Raw genomic sequence first — 19,565 nt, forward strand, 5'->3', positions numbered from 1 at the left:
GGGGGCGCCCTTTGCGCGGCTTTAAAAGCTGCGCGGGGCGGCGCGCGGGCCGCAGTGGGGTGTGCGGAGCAGGTTGCGATCGTTCGCTCTCCTTGCAGCGACCCTCCGCCGGCGCGGAGCAGCCCTTCCCCCCGCGCTCCCCCCCGCCCCGACTCCGCGCAGACATGGCCAGCGGCGCACTACAGCTCTTGGGCTTCGTGCTGGCCTCCCTGGGCTGGATCGGCATCATCATCAGCACTGCCATGCCCCAGTGGAAGATGGCATCCTACGCGGGGGACAACATCATCACGGCCCAGGCGGTCTACGAGGGGCTGTGGATGTCGTGCGTCATGCAGAGCACGGGGCAGATCCAGTGCAAGGTGTACGACTCGCTGCTCAAGCTGGAGAGTAAGTTGAGGCTGGGGGAGTGCGGGTTTTGGGGTGTCTGTCCTGTTCGGGCTGGGGGTGTCCGTCCCGTCGGGGCCATCCTCTCTGTCCCAGTGCTTCTCCGGTCGGGGCTGAGGGTACCGGTCCCGTAGCGTCATCACCCCCCACGCCCGCGCCGGTCGTGTCGGGGCTCTGGCTGAAGTGCTGGTACTAGGGGTGCCAGTCCTGTCGCCCACCCCCACCCAGGGATGCCCCGTCCCGCTGGGGGTGCCGGTGCTGTCCGGTCTCGAGGTCTCTCTCCCGTTGGAGCTACGCCGCCCGTCCATTCGGGGTTGAAGGTGCAGGGCTCGGGGTCACCCTACTTTTTGGTGGCGCCTCATCCCGTCGGGGCTCGGATGTGTGTCTCTTGGGGTTCCTCCGATGGCTCTCCCTGCCGGGGCTGAGGGTCACTCCATTCGTGACTGTCTTTCGGGGTAGCTGGGTCACTGCGGCGCCTGCTGAAGCGCATCCCGCGGCGGTGGTGGCTCGGCGGGACAGTACCCGGGGGAGGCAGCCGGAGCCGTCCCATAGCCCCCTGCCCGCATGCCTGCTGCCTGTTCCCTTCAAAAAACGTCACGGGAGGGGAAGGGTCAGACCCTCCACGTGTGTTCGGGAAAACGCCGTGATTGCGAGCAAGAGCTTTTGGCTCTGGCTCAGCAGGAAGCAAAGTTGATCAGCGGTGCTGAAGTGGTCTTTTCGAGCACTTTTCTTTTTGCGTTTGACTGGTTTGGTCTTTTGTTCTCTGGGAAAGTCGCTGCAACTCCCGTGGGGGAGCAAAGGGCTGGCAGGTGAGCTGGACTCCAGCCAAGGTAGCACTGCCTGTAGTTTTTAGGCAGACCAGTACATCAAGGTAATCTCTACGTCAATTATGTTGTCCTGGGGCAGCGAAGCCATCTCTCGCATATTGGAACTGACTGCAGCCTGGCTTGCTGGGGTGTCAGTCGGGGCGGTCGTGCTGAGTTGGAGCCCAGTGAGGGCTGTTTCTAGGGTGCTGGAGCATATAACTTATGCTGACACCCAAAGGGATAGATTAAAAAAAATCCTTCCTCCCCTCATCCCGAGTCCGGTAGTGTCCTGGAACACCTTCATCCCTCTCCCTCTCTAATTAATAAAATAATTACCACCTTGGTCACCCTCTCGTTCCCAAAGGAATGGGCAGGCACCAGGGACCATTGGGAGTATGCTCAAGTTCGATTGCCACCAACCCTTCCCGTGTGTCACGCAGTGAAGCCGGACACCCCGGGCCCCACCTTCGTTGCTATCGATCACTCCTGCTCCCTTGTCCCGAACACCCGTGGACCCTGCAGCTCCCTTCAGGAGTGCGGTGCACGCAATTAGCACTAAGAGAGTGCAGGGCTGTGGATAATCGGGGCTGGGTTAAGCACACAGTCCGGGGTGGTTTGGGCAGTAATTATGTGTAAACTCTGCTTCGAGCTTCTTATCTCGCACTGGGGGTGGGGGGGGCAAAGATGTCAGCAGGGCTGAGGAATCTCCAGCCACCCCCTGGATGGGTTGCGAAAGGTAAACTTGCCCCGGGGGCTGTGTGGTTGCGGCCCATTGTGCTGTAAATAAGATCCGCAGAATCAGATGTGGAGCCCGGCTTAAACAGACTCCAAAAAACCTGCCCGAGGACCTCCAGACCTGCCCCATTCATGGCTGAGTGCTGAAAACCAGCTGCTCCCCTCACCTTTGTCCTGCGAACAATAAAGGCTCTTCTCTTCCAGGGCTATGGGGGAGGGAGGTGTGAGGTGCCAGGTACAGAGGCTGAGCTATTAGTGGCCTTTTGTCCTCTTGCTGAGCCCCTGGCCCTGCAGGGTATGCTCTCCTGAAAATTCCCAGGAAGCTCATGAAATATGGAAATCGTAGGGGATTTTTTTCCTCGTTGGGAAAGTCAGTGAGGGCTGGCTAAAGAGACTCCTTGTTCTTTTGTACCCCGGCTTGCTTAGGTTGCACCTTTCCCACTTGAAAGCACATCATGCCTAGGGACATACACCTTATCTGCTGTTTTCTGTGCCTGATCTCCTGTCAAGGTCTTACAGCCACATAGGCTTGGGCAGGGACCAGCAGTGCTGTTTTGGGTGGAGGCATGATAAAAAACCATTTATACCCAATTCAATGGCCGCACCCTGGGACAGGTGCAGTTTGTGCCCTAAGAGCTCCCTCACTGCATTCATTGATGTCATGGTGGAGGCGGTACAGCTATGTGGGCAGAAAACCTTCTCTTGCCTGGCCACACTTTTCCTGCCAGAGCTTCACATGACCTGAATGCTCTGAGCTACACGTCAAAGCCTTGTGCACGGATGGGATTGCTTTGTCCCCATAGAAAGGACTGAACTTCCTCACACCTGCAGTTATTCATGGTTGTGGGAATGCTGGACAGCTTAGCCGGGAAGCTTTTGCATAGCTGGTAGCTGGTGCCATTCCTCTAGAGGTGTCAGTGTTTGACTGCTTGAACTGATGCTGCATGTCAGAGATGGGGTTGGCACAAGCTGGTGATCACCGTTAGCCAACTGAGGGACCTCCAGCTTCCCGTGTGGCCGCGCTGCTGGAGTGCGCCCATGCTGGCGCTTCTCCTGCAGCTGTGTTCAGCTGAGGGCTTATGTCAGTGCTCCCATTCAGGCAACAGAAAGGCTGCCTTTTGCCAGCTTACGTGAAAAGCAGTGTGTGGCCACAGGCAACAAAAGCCGCCCTTGCAACAAGGCTTTGTTGCACAGCCTCAGCATTATTCTTGTAGCCCTCCAGCATTGTCCATGGAGCTCAGCTGAGCTTTCTGTTCCTCCGGGGTCTCAGGGGGATGGTCTCAGACAGGAGGAAGAAGGGCTCCTGGTACCTGTCTCTGGAAGCTTTCAGCCCCACCTAACTACATTCTCCTGTTCAGAGCAGAGATTGTTCTGGGTACTGTCTAGACTGTTAGCTAAAGATACTCAATGCCTTGTTTGGTTTTGGTGAGAGAGGTTCTGTGCTTGAGACAAGCTGAAACTCATCTACCACTTCATTACCAAACCTAGTACATCCACAATGAGCCTTTGTGCTCTAGCCCAGAAAATAAACAAGGGTTTGGATGCACTCTGGTTCAAACAGCATCACTGAAATGTGAGATCTTTTCTCCTACAACTTTACCACCCTGGCTGAGCCTGTTCAGGAGCTGGGGAAGAGGATGGGTGGGGAGAAGGAAATGTTCATGCTCAAGTTACTGCTGCTCTGTTGTGATGGTGGGTGAGTTGGGAGAGTGGTCCATGGAAGGACAAAGCTATGGCACGAGGGACAAATGTATCCAAATATCTTGTTGTCTCTTCATCTTTAGATCTGGAGTAAGCAGGTAGAACCTGCTGGTATCTGTACTTTCATGTGGGCTAAGGGTTAATTTACTCCCATGTTTCTCAATCCCTGGTCCTTCCTCATGAAAAATCACGATCAAGTGATAAAACAGTCTTGCTTGTGCTGCTCTTAGAGAAGGTAGAGGGTTACTTGGAATGCCGCTGAGGCTGTTCCTGTGTGCTGGTGCCCTGTTGTGTCTGCAAGAGGGGATGGGAGTGTGTTGCAATACACCGGCTTTATTGCTCTACAAGCAGCTTCTAAGCAGCTTTAGTATTACTATGTGTTACTAAATCTCTTGGTAAGGGAATTTCCAGGCTTTGTGGGAAAACAGGCTGCCCAGGTCTCTTCTGACCAGGAATCTGGAAATGGTGGTCCTGTGTGTTGCCTGTCTTACCAGCAAGCTTTCTCTGCTGTTTGAGTAACTGCAGGAAGGAACCGAAGCTTATTTGCTTTGAGGCAGGCAGACTACAAGGCCACTGTCACCTACTGAACTTGCCTCTTTTGCACTGGACATGCAGTGAGGACTTCCCAGCCTTTCAGTTTTGGCAAAAAAGTGACACCGTTTGGGTCTGTGTCCTGCCTGGATTCCTCTGTACAGTCTTCTAGAGTTGTGGGGGGGGTGCTTTGAAGGAGTCCAGACTGGAATATCTGATGGTGATGGGTGTGCAGGGTCCTCGCAGAGGCTAGTAAGGGGGCTGAAAGCCTCCAAGCCATTAGCAGGCTTTTGGGTTCAGCCAGAATGACTGCAAAGTGTGAGAGAAGTTTGCTGACTATCTGTGATGCTGTTAGTGCCTGCTCACATCTGTTACCTTGCCTGCTGCACAAAATTGACTTTCACATGCTGGCAGGGCAGAACAGCAGCGTCTCTGATCCTATTCCTTCAAGGAGGTAGATTCAGCTTTCATGGAAACCATGATGGGAAGACTTTGAAGGCTTCTGAGAGTGTAACATGGTTCCTACACTACAGTGGTGCTTGTAACTCCTTGGCAACTTCCCTTGCAGAGCTTAAAGATGCTGTGCAGCTCCTTTTCACCTGTATTCTCTCACCACTTGGCTGTATGAACGCCCATGGGAAGGGAAGGAAAAGTCCATAGTTAAAATACAAACAAGGCAGTCAGTGAGCATCCCTATCAGAGTGAGCATCCACCCCTATCAGAAAATAATCTGCACACAGAGCCATTACAGCAATTTTGCATTACAAACAGGCATTATAAAAATCCCATGGCTCTTTCCCAACAGCTCTTCTATAATGCAGATGACATAAACAGAATAAATAAGGAAATGTGATAATGGAATAAATAAGCAAATGCGATGACAGAAAAATAACCTCAAACATGCTGCTGATGTCCTTATTTTGTCCTTATTTTTATATCTAAGCAGTTGCCGCAATTGCTTCTGTGTCAGGTAATGATAACTGTGGGAAGGAAAGTCTTATGTAGGTTTCAGATAAACTGCAACCCACTAACAACAATAAGTTTGAACTGTTTGTTAGCATGTTTTTAAAAACAGTGGGTTTCATTATTTGAAACAGGTGTGAGCTGCTGTGTCACTTTGATGGACTTACACAGTATTATGGCTTGCAGAATTCACATTTGTTATTAACCATCCTCAGTACTTTTAAGCCTCTGTTCTTCAGTACTTCCTCCTTTCTTGCTTTAGGCTTTTCAGGCCAGGTCTCTCATTACTAACCAGCAATAAAAAGGCTTGGCTTCTGAGTCAATAGTGGTTTTTATTGACAAAATACTGTTGCCATCTGACAGCTGCTGTTGGGTTCCAGGCCAGTTTATCTTGCCTTGTATGGGACTGTTTTTTCCCCAAGGGCTCCTGAGACTGCCTGGGCTTTCTTTCCAACAGCCATGGTGCATCGCGTGGGATGCTACAAGCATTGCGGTACCTGTTCCTGTTGGGAGATAGCTGTGGCAGCAAGGAGTGTGGAGGAAGTCCTGTTTCTCTCCAATATGATAGGAGTTGTAAAGTTAAACTGCTGTAGAGCACTTCCGCTTGTTGTTGGCAGCCAGTCCTGTTTAGCAGGTTGAGACAATATTGTATCATTTGGGATTTTTTAAAGCTCCTGGAAAGGCCCGTGTGAACAATAGAACTAATATTAAACTAGCTATCCCAGCTTCTGGATGTGCAGCTTCCATTGACAAACGCAGTTGTTAATGTGTGCATAATAACTAATAGCTTCTGCGATGATTAACTGCGCTCAGTGTACTGCAGGCATTGCAAAAGTGGCAGAAAGACAACAGCTCCGTCTCCCAGTGCGTGTATGAGCCCAGGGCATCCAGGCTGGGTGGAGGGGAGGATGGTTGGCTAATAGAGTCATGTCACATTTGAACTTCTTGGGATAAAGGAACAATCTGTTCTGCGAATGTTCCAACCTGTTTTTCTGTCCTATTGCGAGCTTCCTAAATGCTTCTGTCCTCTTATGCCGTGAGCTGTGCCTAAGGGAGGGGTGAGAACACCAGGAGATGTCCCTCCAGGGTTTGTTGCTGAAAGGGGGCAGCCCTGGGAAATGCTCACAATGCTGCTTTTTGTTCAGCTGCTTCTGCACAGCTGTTGTGGCCACGTATCCAGTTAATACTTGTACATCTTGAGGCTTCAGCAGGTTTCATGGCTAGGTCTTCTGAGGTCATAGACACTTCTTCAAGCATCTTCCTCTGCTTGTAGTACTGTGTTTGAAGGTGAGAGGTCTCTTCCCACCCTTATAATTGGTTTTCTAGTTGTTTGAGATAACATTTCCTATTTTCACATTCACAAAAGAACTCAAACCCTTCTCCTATAAAGCAATTTCTTCTGCAGCAAAACTAAGCCAAACTTACTTTAGACTTGATGAAACAATTTGGTACTTCTGCAAAAAATGTCCTCGCCTGTGCAAAGTATGAACTGGTGTTCAGCCATTGGCGTCTCCAGAGCTGCTGCTGTAATGCACAATTTAGCCTTAAATGCGTGACAGCCGAATTGGTTGCCTGGGTGGTAACATGTCAGCTGAAGTAGTTCTGAAAGTTGGCATAACTTCTGTGAGCTGGAAACTATTTTTAGAGTGTGTTCTCCAATATTGGAGATTAATCTATTTTAAATGTGTTTCGATCCTGCTGTTGTGATTTATGCTAAAGTGATAAATGGCTGTATAAAAGGGTTTCTGCAATCAATGCAGCAGAGTGGTTTTGATTAACACCTGGGCAGTGTGGAGGTGTGTCACCTTTCCCCTTTGAAGGAAGTGAGAAATGACATTTAGCCAAGCTGATCGTGGGGGGGTTTTCCCAAGAAAGCAAAGACTATTCTTACAAAAATGTCACTTCCTATTGCTCTGAACATCACCTTTTTATTGTATTGTTTTTAACTGGTTTCACAATCTATTTACAGAACAACAAGGTTGTGTGTGTAGAGACAGATCCAGATCTGTTTTAAAGCAGAACTAGAGCCCGGTAGCCTGTTGTTGGTGTGGGTCACAAGAGTTTCCCTGCACAAGCCCTGTCCTGGGGCAAAGTGCAGGAAAGAATCTCAGAGGATGGGTGTGTGGCTGTGCTACCCTCTGGGACAGTATGAGATTTGAGCCAAAGTGCGTTTACAGCACAGGCTCTGAGGGGTTCACCAGACCAGTGCTAGCTGAGGAGTTTGCAGGTGCTCTGTTGTAGGCTTAACTTAAATCTTGCAGCTGCAGTTGTCCAAGCTTGAAGTGCTTTGCAGAGCTCTAGCAGAACACAGGCAATGGGCTTTCTGAGCTCCAGACTTGGGAACAGATTCTGGTGACACTTTGCGAAAACTGTGCGTGTGTCACTGCCAGACAACCTTCTTTGTCAGGGGACACTTCTGCCTTGGTTACAGCATGCTCCAGGGAATTTGTTCCTTTGATTAACCAGCCCTGTTTGTTCCCAGATCTTAACAGGACTGTATATTAAAATCAGTGTTGTTCAAACAAACCTGATTTACCAAGCAATAAAGCTCAGGCTCTTACTTCACTGCTATTCAGGTGTTTTGTCACCTGAGGTTTTCTATCAGTAATGATTTAATTTATAACATAATTTCCTATTCTCCTCTGATATCAAGAAAATAAGAATTCAGTCTCTCATGTACATAGGGTTACTGTGACTGCCTTCAGATGAATTAACAACATAAAGCCAAATCTTGGATAAAGTATATTGTCTTGTCTTACTGAGAACCCAGGCAAATACAACCGTTGACTATGGGAGGCATCACCCCATGCTCCAATTCTCCAAAAGCACAAGAGAATACCTTTGAGTCAAATAAGCTACCGATTGTAGGTGGGGGGGGGGAAAGTATTTTTTTCATTTGGCTGGGAAAATCCTGTTTCTGTTGCAACTGTATTTTTGTACCCTCTGGGACTCAAACTGAGGATTTAACTCAAATATCTGAGGTATTTGTATAAGAGACAGGTTTTCGAAGTGTTGAGCAATAAAGGGGCCTTGCTGTCTGCTGTGGGACTATTCATATGTATGGTGCTATTCATATTAAAACATGTGCCTAAATGCTTTGTTAAGGTAGAGCCTAAATCTGAATACTTCTTTTGATAAACAGATATACCCTTCCAATTGGGATTCAAATAATCAAGGAACAAAAGATGTCTGAGGGCAATTCCCAGGTCATTTCCTGCAAAAAGCTGCATGCCCTTGTTTGCTATGCATTTTAGAAGAGGCTGAGAGTCCTCTGATCCTGATACATGACTGTCCTGGAGCTTAAAGCTTAAAATGTCTTGCTTGGTTGTATCCTGTGTAACACAGAGCACAATGTTTTGACACATGGTTATTGAGACAGTAATTTGAATTTCTATTTGTATCTGGAGGTTTTTTTGTGGTAACTCAAATCCTAATGTCTTCTAGGCATGCTGCAGGCTACTCGGGCTTTGATGGTGGCTGCAATCGTTGTGGGCCTGTTTGCTATTATTGTTGCTGCGATTGGCATGAAATGCATGAAGTGCATGGAAGATGACCAGGTGAAAAAGATGCGGATGGCTGTCTTCGGTGGAGTGATGTTCATCGTTGCAGGTTGGTAACATACAGATGTGTTTAATATTAAATGTGCAATTTCCTAAATGGCATTTATCTCGCATAGGATGCGAGAGGCCAGGGGAGGTCTTACTGTCAGTGCTCCAAGAGCATTTTGGGCTGGGAATTCCTTAGAGGACTTTCCCTCAGATAGACAGTGGCTACTGTGCCATCAAATAGGTTTCTTGGCACTAGGATTATGCTTTCTATATGGACTGAGTGCCTTCCATCTCTGTTAGCAGAGCTGAGTGTGACCTGTAACACTGCTTCAGTGAAAGGCTGTCAGCAGTCTTGCTTCTGGTGCAACGTAACTGTGGGTGACCTCAAATCCTTTCCTTATTTCTCTCCCAACGAGCACTAAATAGCAGCTCAGATCTTCTCAGGGTAGCAGTACCTCAGCATTACTGCAGATGCTGGTTCTGCTATGCTTACTTTGCAGTGATTTTCATGTTTTTCTTAAGTCATGACTTTGTGTTCCCTTCATGTGCAGGTTTGGCAGCGCTGGTAGCCACATCATTGTATGGCAACAGAGTGGCTCAGGCCTTCTATGACGCTTACACCCCTGTCAACACCAGGTACTGACCCATTTGATGTAACACTATAGCATGACAAATGCTCGCAGGGCTTGGTTTTGAGTAGCTGGGGCTCAAAAGAAAGAAGGGAATTTCCTGAGCTAGCTGGGTTGGCTTCAAACTGCAGAAAAAGCATTAGGACCATCATCCATGTAGTGTTTGTCTTGGCTTTGTTTTAAGGCAGCATCACTGTAGATACCCAGCTGCGGTGACTTCGGTGTTTTTCTTCCACTAGATGCCTAAGGTCTGGTTTGCACAGAGCGTGGCCCTCCTGCGGCTGTGCGGGTTGAGCTCGAATCCTGGACTAACCCAGTGTGCAAAGCTCTGAGCTTTGAGGGTCAGCAGACTCTTAGGTGCCCCAAACTGCTGCCTTGCAGGAAGCCACTTCCATCCCAATTTCAGCTCCCTTCTGCTTTGTGTGGAAATGCTAACACTGTAATCCAGAGGCAGAACTTTTCGTATTCACTTTCTTCCTTCTTTTTCCCCAGATATGAGTTTGGATCAGCTCTCTTTGTTGGATGGGCAGCTGCTTCTCTGACCCTGCTAGGGGGAGCCTTCCTCTGCTGCTCCTGTCCACGGAGAGAAACTTCATATCCAGCCACCCGAGGCTATCCAAAAAATGCCTCCTCCACAGGGAAGGATTACGTATAATGAAACAATGAAGAGGAGCCGCCGGCACTAGTAGTGAAAGCATTTTGGAGAGGACACTACAATACCACTGTCCTGACCGGAGTTCAGACTCTAGGTTCTGCCTTCCTCTTCTCCCAAAAATGTGTATATTTTTTTAATCCTCTTTGCTACAGGACATAACTTCTCCTTTCTCTCCCAGCCCATGGAGGAAGGCTAGCCTAGGTTCATAGGTATTGCCACTGGAAAGACAAAACCTCCAAGTTTGGGTTAAGTTTAGTGTTTGGGAGTAAAAGGGAAAAATCATACTTTTTTTTTTAGATGGATGTTGGTGCTTTTTTTAAGTTGTTTTTTTAAAAAAATAGGTGATAACAATTCGGTCCCATATCCCATTAAGTTAGAGCCCAGTGTGGTGTGTGTAGAAATTAAAGGAACATATATAATATGCAAAGTGATGAAACCAATAGCTTAAGGGGAAACATAATTTTAGGGAAAAGACTTTACATGTAGGAATGCTTGAAGAGACCTAAAATACTCTCGTACTGTCTTATTGGCATCTTCAGCACCCTCCTTTCTGTGCAGATTGGCTTGGCAAAGGGTCAATCACAATTAAATCGCTGTTATTTAAACTGAAATCTGGAACTGTCCACTCACATGCGGTTGACCAGCAGAAGATGCAGTGTAAGGTGGCTTGGCTTAGCTGTATGTCATCACTGTTTGACAAGACCTTGGAAGTTGATTGTGTCTGAGCCCAAGGCTGGAAAATTCTAACTACAGAGGTTAGGAAACTCCCAAAGCAGCTGCAGGTTTCCCTGGTGCCAGGGAAGACCCAAGGAAAACTGATTGCCTTCTGGTTTTGCTGGGTGTCTGGTGGGGCTGTTGTTGCTGTTTCTTAGACGCCAAATGCTGCCAGTGATTTGTTTCTCCGTGTTCCCACCCTTGTATCTCACTGAGCTTGAAGCTTTATCCCTTCATGTGTGCTACAGGCCACTTTTTAACAAAGTCTCCTATTTCCCTGAGTCTTTCTCTTCTGGGCTTAGTTACCCATCTCAGTTTGCCTCATGCAGATAAATGTGTTAAACCAAACTGAATGCACTGCTGCTCCCTGATGTTTCCCCAAGGATACCTCACACGCAGCCATTTGATCCTGTCTTTTTTCTTGTAAACACTTTCAGTGATGATATGAAGACAAATTCCAAAGAACCTGACCCAGAGGTTATGGCATTTTCTTTTAATCCAAACTCAACAAAGAGGAAGAAACTAGCATTTTAAAGATAAAGCCATCCTTGCATATTAAGTCATATCTTAAGCAAAAAAAAAGCGGGGGGGAGGGAATCATGCAGCTCAGAGGTTTCCACCCTTTAATCTGAAACACCCGGTCAGTCACTTGATGTTTGACTAACACTAACTGAGGTTGGCTGGAGTGGTCTCATAATTCCTAGAAGAATTGTACCAGTTCTCCAAAGATCAAGCTTGCTTTTTCTACAGAAGGAAACTTGTTGCTTCTGACCAGGCTTTGTAAATGTGTATGTGTTCAGAGGCACCAGATTTTCTTTTTTTCTTCTATAGGAAGGGAGAGGCTCTGGGGCTGAGCTATGTGCAACCATGGCAGTGGTGGTTTGTATAAGCATTGTACCTCTGTTTGACCCAACTCTTTGCGACATAAACCAAAGTTACTGAAAGAAACCAACCAGAGCATTTGCTTCAGGCTTGAGCTGATGTTGACCTGTACTTGCAGCTGGGTCATGTGGCTTCTTCCACTTCTCCATGGGGAACTGCCTGTGAACAGCAGCTGCCTCATGAGACCTTGTCTTAGGAGGTGGCAGCTCAGGTCACATTAAAGAGCTACCGAAGCCTGTGCTTTTGTATTTGCATTAACCCTGAGCCAGGGAGCAGACACTTGTATTGGGAACTTGTATAAAGTGTTTAAACAATTTCAATAAATGGACTTTTTTAAGGAAAATCAGACTGCATTACTTCATTTCTTGTGGTTTTGGTTTTCGTTGGGTTTTTTTTGAGCAGAACTTGGAGAGTGTGCTAGGAAGAGAGCACTGGGGCTTGGGCTTTTGGGAGCCTGCCTGCCAGGATGGAGCTTACTTAGCTGCGTGTATCTACAGCAGACATAGGTGGGGACAGATCTTCTGCAGTGAGTCAGGCAGCTGTGGCCTCTGGCAGAAACTCACCCAGTAATCTGCTATGATTGCAGCCCGGGAACCAGAAGGTTTGCTGCTCGGCAAGGCTGCACCCTGGGTGGAGCAGGAAGGGGCAGGGGGAAAGCAAAGGGCTCCCTGGCAGGGGAGGGGAGCTGGAGGAATGGGGAAGGGATGGAGCGTGGAGCCAAGGCACTCCCGGGAGAGATGCTCTGTGTTTGAGCAGTGCTTTGCGCTCTGTAGCTTTATCTGGGGTAGGGTATGTGCAGGCTGTACAAGATGTTCTGCCTCCAGAGCAGGAAGAGACCTGCCAATCTATGTCTCTCATAAAAACTCCTACATGCAATTCCTTGACATTCCTGGGTTAACAGAATCATGAAGAGATGGGCTCTGGGAGGATCTGTTTTGCTCTGAAGCCCCTCCAGGAGAGTATTGTGCTTTTCCCAGCTGTGACAATGGGCACAACCAGTCAGGTGTACATTTTTTCCAGGCCAGGTAGGAAATGGGTTCCACCTGGGGATGGCCTCTTCTAACCTGTGCTGATACCTTCCCAGGGTAGCAAGGATCTGTTTCCCTTGCTTATACCTGGCCTGGAAACCTCTTTCCATCCCCTAGGGCCCAAGTACATCTGGTGAGAGGCAGACTTTATTTAAAACATTTTCTTGAACTCAAAGAGCTGCCTCTTCTATTACTTCTCTCTCCAAGGGCTATTTGCTTTTGTAATTACAAACAAAAAGAATAGAGCTAATTAGGCCTTGTAAAGCTGGCAGAGCAAAACAGCCAGGCATGTGGCTGGCTGAGTGAGCTTGCAGTGCCTGGAGCAGACTGGTTGCCTGGCATAGTTCGGGGTCTATGGTCATTTTTATTCCAACCTGTCAATTAGTCAAGGATTTCCACTGAGATTAATTTTTTCCCATGTTTTCATGCTTACTCCATCTCCAAGGACTTTTGCATGTGCCATTCTGAAGTTCCCCTGGGCAGAACAACAGGAAAGCAAAGCAATTTGATCTATAAAATAGTAGGACTTCTCAGCTGCTGGCAAAAATAGGCTACTGCAGGAGGCACAGATCTGTGTGAGACTGGCACAGAGGAGAGAGCCAGAGGCTACCTTGTTAATTTGCTATACTTTTAATGTGACAAAACTCACAGCCAAACTTTCATTTGTAAATGGCTTTCTGGCAGTCTGACTGCAAAGCCAAGGATGAAGTTTGGGGGTAAATGTAATTTCATATGGCTTGTGATCCTAATTCCTGTCCAGTGGTGACAAGAGTATCTCTTGGAAGGCTGATGTCTCAAGAGGTGACCCCGACCCTGCTTGGGAAGGAGCTTTCCAACCCTTTTCCCCTGGCTTTCATGCATGATCATGCAGTTCTATTTGGCCATGTTTTCCACAGCCCTTTGGCCATCTCTGCTGTAGGTTGTATAGAAAAGGAGTAACATGGGTTGAAAGTTGGGGGAGAATTTCCCACTGGATTTCAATTCTTGCATGTGACACATTCTGCTGTTAAAGCCATCTTGCAGTGAAATGATGGCATTTGTCTGTACAGACAATGGGAACTTTTGACTGCTTCTTGGCATCTTCTTCCACACCATATTTATTATTTGGATGGTGCCAGAGCTGTGTATATCGTGCAGGGAACTTCAGTGTCAGTGGGAATTACATGCTCATTTATATTACTCAGATATTTCAAGGAAATAAGAGAGCTCCAGATGTTTTCAGAATAGCATCAGCCTGTTGGATTTCTTGGCTTCTCCAACTCAATAATTTTAAGAAACTCTCTGTGCTAATGCTTTTATCAGATTCGGCTTCTGATTTACACATGAACTTCTTAAAATAATTCTGCCTTTGTTTTCTGTACTGCTCTGAGCACGCAGATATAGTGTAGAAGCACTGAAAACACTCTGACAATGGAGATCCCAGAAATAACCAATAGAGCTGGTGACAAGAAATGTTTGAAATATCCATGGAAGCCCAGAATCTTTTTATGTAAGGCAGAAGAAATAATGGCATTACCGTGGGAAAGAAAATGCAGCACTTCTGCTTAAGAGCAAACCCCAGAAATGCCAGTAACTTCCAGAAGTTGCTCAAATGTAACAAATGTACAAATCTGGGTAAGTCAACCAGGCTGAAAGAGCTCAAGCCTTTGTCCTGTGCATGGAGACACATGGAATAGCTCTGGGCCAGGCAGTCAATTGGCAGTGATGTAAAATTGTATCAGTGTTTTCGCAAAGGATGCCTAAAATATGCCACTAGTAGCACCATCTTCTTCCAGGATCTTACACCAGTGTCTACCTGAAATGCATCCTACAGGGTCAGCTCTGTTTGCAGTGGCAGGGCTGCAGTCAAATCTTGTAATGTACATGGCCAGACATAGTCTTGCTAGCAAGTAGCACTCAAGTGCACGTGTATGCCACCAGGATTTCTCCCCCGCGGTGTTTGCCCACCACCTTAGCACCCACCTTCTGGCAGAGAAGATGGTTGGTGTCACACAGAGCAGAGCTAGGATAGCTTATCACAGACCTGATCCAGGTGCACCCATTTTTCAGAGGGTGCTGCAGTTTACCACACCAACCACAGACTCACAATAACCATGTGTTTCAGCCAATGCTTTGCATCCATCTGGACAACTAACCTGGACTTTCTAAACTGACCCTTTGATTGCAACACAAATAGTGTTGCAAGGATTTCCTCATTATCCCCATTTATTAGACTTCATTCCTCCAATCCCACTGGCTCCTTAGTTGGCCTGGTTGACATTTCCCATCTTCCAGAAGCCCAGGCTGCATCAAGGAGCTTGCTCTTCTATGGCACATTGCTTTTGATCCTGTCTGCAGTTCCTGCAGAAGTCTTGCATGCTATGGCATCTGCATCACTGAGCAAAAAGGGAAAAACACTCCTTTGTTGAGCCTCATGTGCTTGACTGGAAAACATCCCAACTCCTACAGCTTTTCCAGAAAAGCCCTGCCTGGATTCCTAGCATACTGCATCAGGGACTTGGTGTTTCTAGGGTCTACATTTCCTATTCTGCCAGAAACACCAGCAGCCCCCAGCCATGAGAACCAATGAGTGCTTCTGTTTTGTGGCCTCAGGAGCTGCAAGCAGCCAGCAGCTGATGGGTCCTGCCCAGGCTGGGGGCCGAGCACAAGGCTGGATTTGCCTTGAGGCACAGAAACTGCCCTCCACTGCTGTCCAGTTCATCAGCCAGGCCCAGGGGCAGGTTTCATGTTCAGGAACCTGAATTTTTATGTTAAATTTCCCATATTTAGGTATTTTTGTGTGTTTGGCTTTTGCCTTGGGCTGAAATTGTGTTCTGTTCCTCATCTACCCTTCTTCTCTACAGTTGTCCAGGTCCTCCTTCCCAAGGAAGGACTTTTCCAAAGTCCTTGCGTCACTGGGTCCATCTGACCATACCGGGCTATTTTTGACCGGCACAGACGGGCTGGCTTAGATGAGCTGGTAGCACATTCTGTCTGGGACATTGCACAAGTCTTGTTCTTACCATAATATTTTTGTACTTCACCTACCACATCAAAAAACACCATACCTGAGAAAGACACATCACTGGCTCTTGTCCAGGAAGCTGAAGGATGTGACTAACATAAGAAAAGAATTGTATTTTCACATCAGGGCTGAGAACAAGCCATTTCGTCACAGGTAATGACCTCCATCTGCACTGCCAGCAAGGATCCCCAGGACTAAGGGCTACAAAAACAGCTTTTGCAAATGCTCTAGAGTTTGCAGGTGGCTTTTAATGGAAGAAAAAAAAAAAAAAAAGAAAAAGGTGAGAAAGACTCTATCCTGCAGGACGCAGGGAGGGAAGAACATGGACTAGTTAGTGCCAAGCTCTCCTATGTCCCTGGCTTCTAGGAAAGACACAGCTATGTGAGAGCTGCTTAGTGCTAGTGCTGGTGCTCTCTCCTGCCATGGATTCGCCTCCTGCTGCAGCCAAGGGCTTTGATTTTTAATTTGGGAACCACACAGCAACATTCAGCAGGTGGGAGGGCTGGGATGCTGGTACTCCCAGCCCAGCACTCCAGGCTGCCTTCAGAGCCAGCTCCCCCAGCAGGAGAGCAGCGAGGGAGCCATGAAAACAAGTTCAGCCAAGGTAAAAAAAGCAAGAAATAGCATTCTTATTACAAGGTAAACAGCATTAACTCCATCTTGGGGGAGTAGAAACACCATGGCAGTGGTAGGCTTTTCTGCCCACAAGCCGTTGAAGGGCGGTGGAACGTGCTCCACCCTCCCCTTGTGTAACACTCCCCACGCAGCAGCTGTAAATAATCATTTACCTGTGTGTGCTCCTCTTTTGCTGCTTTTTTTAGGGCCTTTCTTCTTAAATGCAGCTCTCGGCAGGGTGGTTGCACTGAGGTGTGCGTGGCACACGGAGCCGGCGCTGGCAGAGCTCTGCCACATGCGATGTGCTGCCGGGTGGGAGCTGGAGCCGCTGGCCCTGGGTTACTCCTGCGAGCAAAGCTGCCAGCTGCGCTAAGGGGGATGGGAGAGTGTGGGCTGCATTTGTTGTTTTTCCAGTGAAAAGAGCTCAACAGTTCATTTTAATTATTGTTTTTCCCAGGCCTGCAATAGCTTTTCTCCGCACTTTGCAGTTCTCTAGAAAAGGTCTGGTAAAAACACATCGGCCAAAACACATCTGTCAGCGAGCCAAGTCTCTTTGTTTCCCTGACTCCAGGATTTCAAAGTAGGTACTCTGGGGAACTGAACCTTTCCTGACTTCAGGTGCTCAGAAACTGGGGACAGCAAGGGGAAGCCAGTCCCTTCCTATGTGCATTTTTTTGTTTTAATGGGTAAAAATGCCCTACCACTGCCCAGACCTTTGGGTTGTCTCTTTTTGTGGAGGTTTACTTGTCACTGGCATGGTCTAACATGCCGAAAGCATCCTTTGGGGAACGTGCATGGGATGGAGCAGAAATGTGACCATGCCCAAGCCCTGTGCAAGGAGCAGGGGAGACCAAGGAGTAAGGAAACCCTCTACTGCTGCCTTCCTTGAGGGAGGGATGCAGCCTTGGCCCAGCAAGCAGAGTCTGCACAAGAGGGAGTCTAATTTACAGTGCCCTGTAATTTGCTGATGCCGCAATATGTTTAGCTTGGGGAAAAGGCTCTGTTGATATTGTGTTCACTCGCATTGGAGCTGTGGTATGTTCCATCGACATGAAAAACACCACCGCACTGGGCTGTGGCTGGACCATCCTTGTGAAAATAACGGAGAAGTAGCTCAGCTGGGGCTGAGATGTCGGGGCTTCCAGGAGGTGAGAGCAGCCGCCTGAACCCACCAGAGCCAACTAGGATGTGCCAGCCCAGCATCTGCTGCAATAATGCTGACTCTTCATTAACAGCTACTGCCCTGGTTAATTAGACTCAAAGTGTTAGCCCCGGATCAACCAATATTTCCCTAAAGCTTTGGAACTGGCCCCAAATTGCTGATGAAAGTGTCAAAAAACAAAGCTCCATCACCCATCTACAACCTTTCCCCTAACTGCTGCTTTTTGAATCCAGATAAGGATGGTGAGGATATTGCTGTTAGTACCAGCAATGATAGCAGAAGTAACACAAATGATCTCAAGGCACAGACCGGGGTGCTAGGGTGATATACCCTGCATGGACACTGGACAGACAGAATTGCACCAAGAGCAAATAATTACTGCTCTGTGATCTGGTCCTACTTTGAGATACAACATTCTCATGGATCAAACACATCTCCCTGTTTTCCTAGCAGATTTTTTATTAACAATTGCTTAGACCTATGCAGCACTTGAGCTCATGGGACTGCTCCAGGCTGTCTGCTTCATGTTTCGGGGTAAGTCTGCAGTACTAAGCCCTGCAGATAGAGAAAGTACTTGTCTGAAATTCAAGCCAGCTCCGGGGTGGTTATTTATCTCCACATGGCTCTTTACACTTTTATCTGCACACCTAAACTCTTCATCATCTTGGCTTAGGACTATGTTCATTCTGCTTACAGATGGGCAGCAGGCAAACTATGGCCCTCAACCTTAAATCCCTGAAATCAAGGGAAGTGCCTACAGATCTATGAGGCTTTGAGCTTGAGTCTCCTGTCATCTGTGCTCTAACCTTCCATCTCCTCTTCCAGAGGAAGACCGTGTACTCAGGGAGCTCTGTGTCTGTTGGTTTAGGACTGACCAGCTGTGATGAATTATTTGGCTCTGAGTGCAGTCACAGGATGAAGATGGACCGGCTTGTCCTCAAGCTGCCCTGGAAAGGGGAAGGTCTCCCTTGCTCCATCCTTGCTCCCCATGTGCTCTTGCCTCCTTCTTTTTGCCCTCTCTAGAGCACACTGAGCTATGCAAATAGTTCTCTGCCAGGTTTGTCATGTCAGACCAGCACAAGGCCAGGGGCAGGGCTGAGACCCTTCAGCTTGGAGGTGGAGGAGAAAAGCAGAGCAGCAGGGTGGGACTATGGTTTTGGCAGCAGCGAGCCCTGGGGCACAGCAGGCCAACAAAGCTCCCAGGCTTTCTGCAGAATTTCTCAGAAACCGGAACATAAAATAAGTAAGACTTTGTCTGGTGTTTTATGCTGCAGAGAAATGACCAAGCTTTTCTTGCACACACCAAATTCTGCTAAAGGCATGAATTATTACTGACACAGAGCAGCTCTTATCACCACAGCACCATGCTTTGATAGGAATTTCCTTACAATTTTTCACCAGAACCAGGCTCAAGCCAGCTTTGAAGGGTGATGACATCATGACCCAGGTTAGGAGCAGATGAAAATTGCTCTTACAGAATCGCACTTTGCATGAACCTTTTTCCAAATAAGACAGATCAGGTGCTTCAGATCAAGTTAAAAACATTAATTACAGCAATAGCAGTAGTTCAGAACAGGACAGGCTTTTTATAACTTGTTTGTTACTGTAGATCACAATGTCAATATTGCAAAAGTGTAGCTTGTTTCCATCATAATCAAGTTGTCTAGCACTGAATAATGGACTAGTGGAGGCTGCCTCTCTTTATCTTGGCATACATGGAGCTCAACAGTGTGTGTCAACACTGAGAACACTTGAAGGATTGCATTGCTTTGTCTGCTTGGACCCAAAACCACAAGGACTTTGGAGGGGATTCAAGCTGATTCGTAAAGTACCCACTCTAAGCCAGCTTACCCCCTCCTAAAACCGGCTTATCTATGCCCTGGCTTTCAGCAGTTAGCCCTCCCTTTCCTCCTATTATTCACCTGGATAATGAAATCCATGCTATGTGAAAGGGGCAGTGACACACTGCACGTGAACTGGCAGAGATTTCTATTGGGGCTCTGCTAACCCCAATTCTTTCAGTATTATACAAATGATATCGTACCTCAGCCCCTCCGAGCAGTGGCTTCAGTTTAGCCATGCCAGGTGCCACACGAACAGCTCACAGCTTGAAAAAATAAGTAATGTATTAAGGGTGGGACAGAGCCAAATATATACCATTAAATCAACTTGCTCATGCATGACCGAAGCACAGTAATAGCTCTGGTG

The 19,565-nt window shown here is 47.7% G+C and overlaps 1 protein-coding gene across 1 annotated transcript; it reads left to right on the forward strand.

Annotated features, from left to right (window-relative positions):
• Nucleotides 1–63: 63 nt before the first annotated feature.
• CLDN1 (claudin 1) lies at nucleotides 64–11,872 on the forward strand. Its single transcript, XM_065639963.1, has 4 exons — nucleotides 64–387; nucleotides 8,565–8,729; nucleotides 9,220–9,304; nucleotides 9,790–11,872. The coding sequence occupies exons 1-4, from the start codon at nucleotides 165–167 to the stop codon at nucleotides 9,950–9,952; spliced, it is 636 nt and encodes a 211-aa protein (XP_065496035.1). The 5' UTR covers nucleotides 64–164; the 3' UTR covers nucleotides 9,953–11,872.
• The last annotated feature ends 7,693 nt before the right edge of the window (nucleotides 11,873–19,565 follow it).

Source organism: Caloenas nicobarica, chromosome 8, assembly GCF_036013445.1.
Source record: "Caloenas nicobarica isolate bCalNic1 chromosome 8, bCalNic1.hap1, whole genome shotgun sequence".
Taxonomy (NCBI): domain Eukaryota; kingdom Metazoa; phylum Chordata; class Aves; order Columbiformes; family Columbidae; genus Caloenas; species Caloenas nicobarica.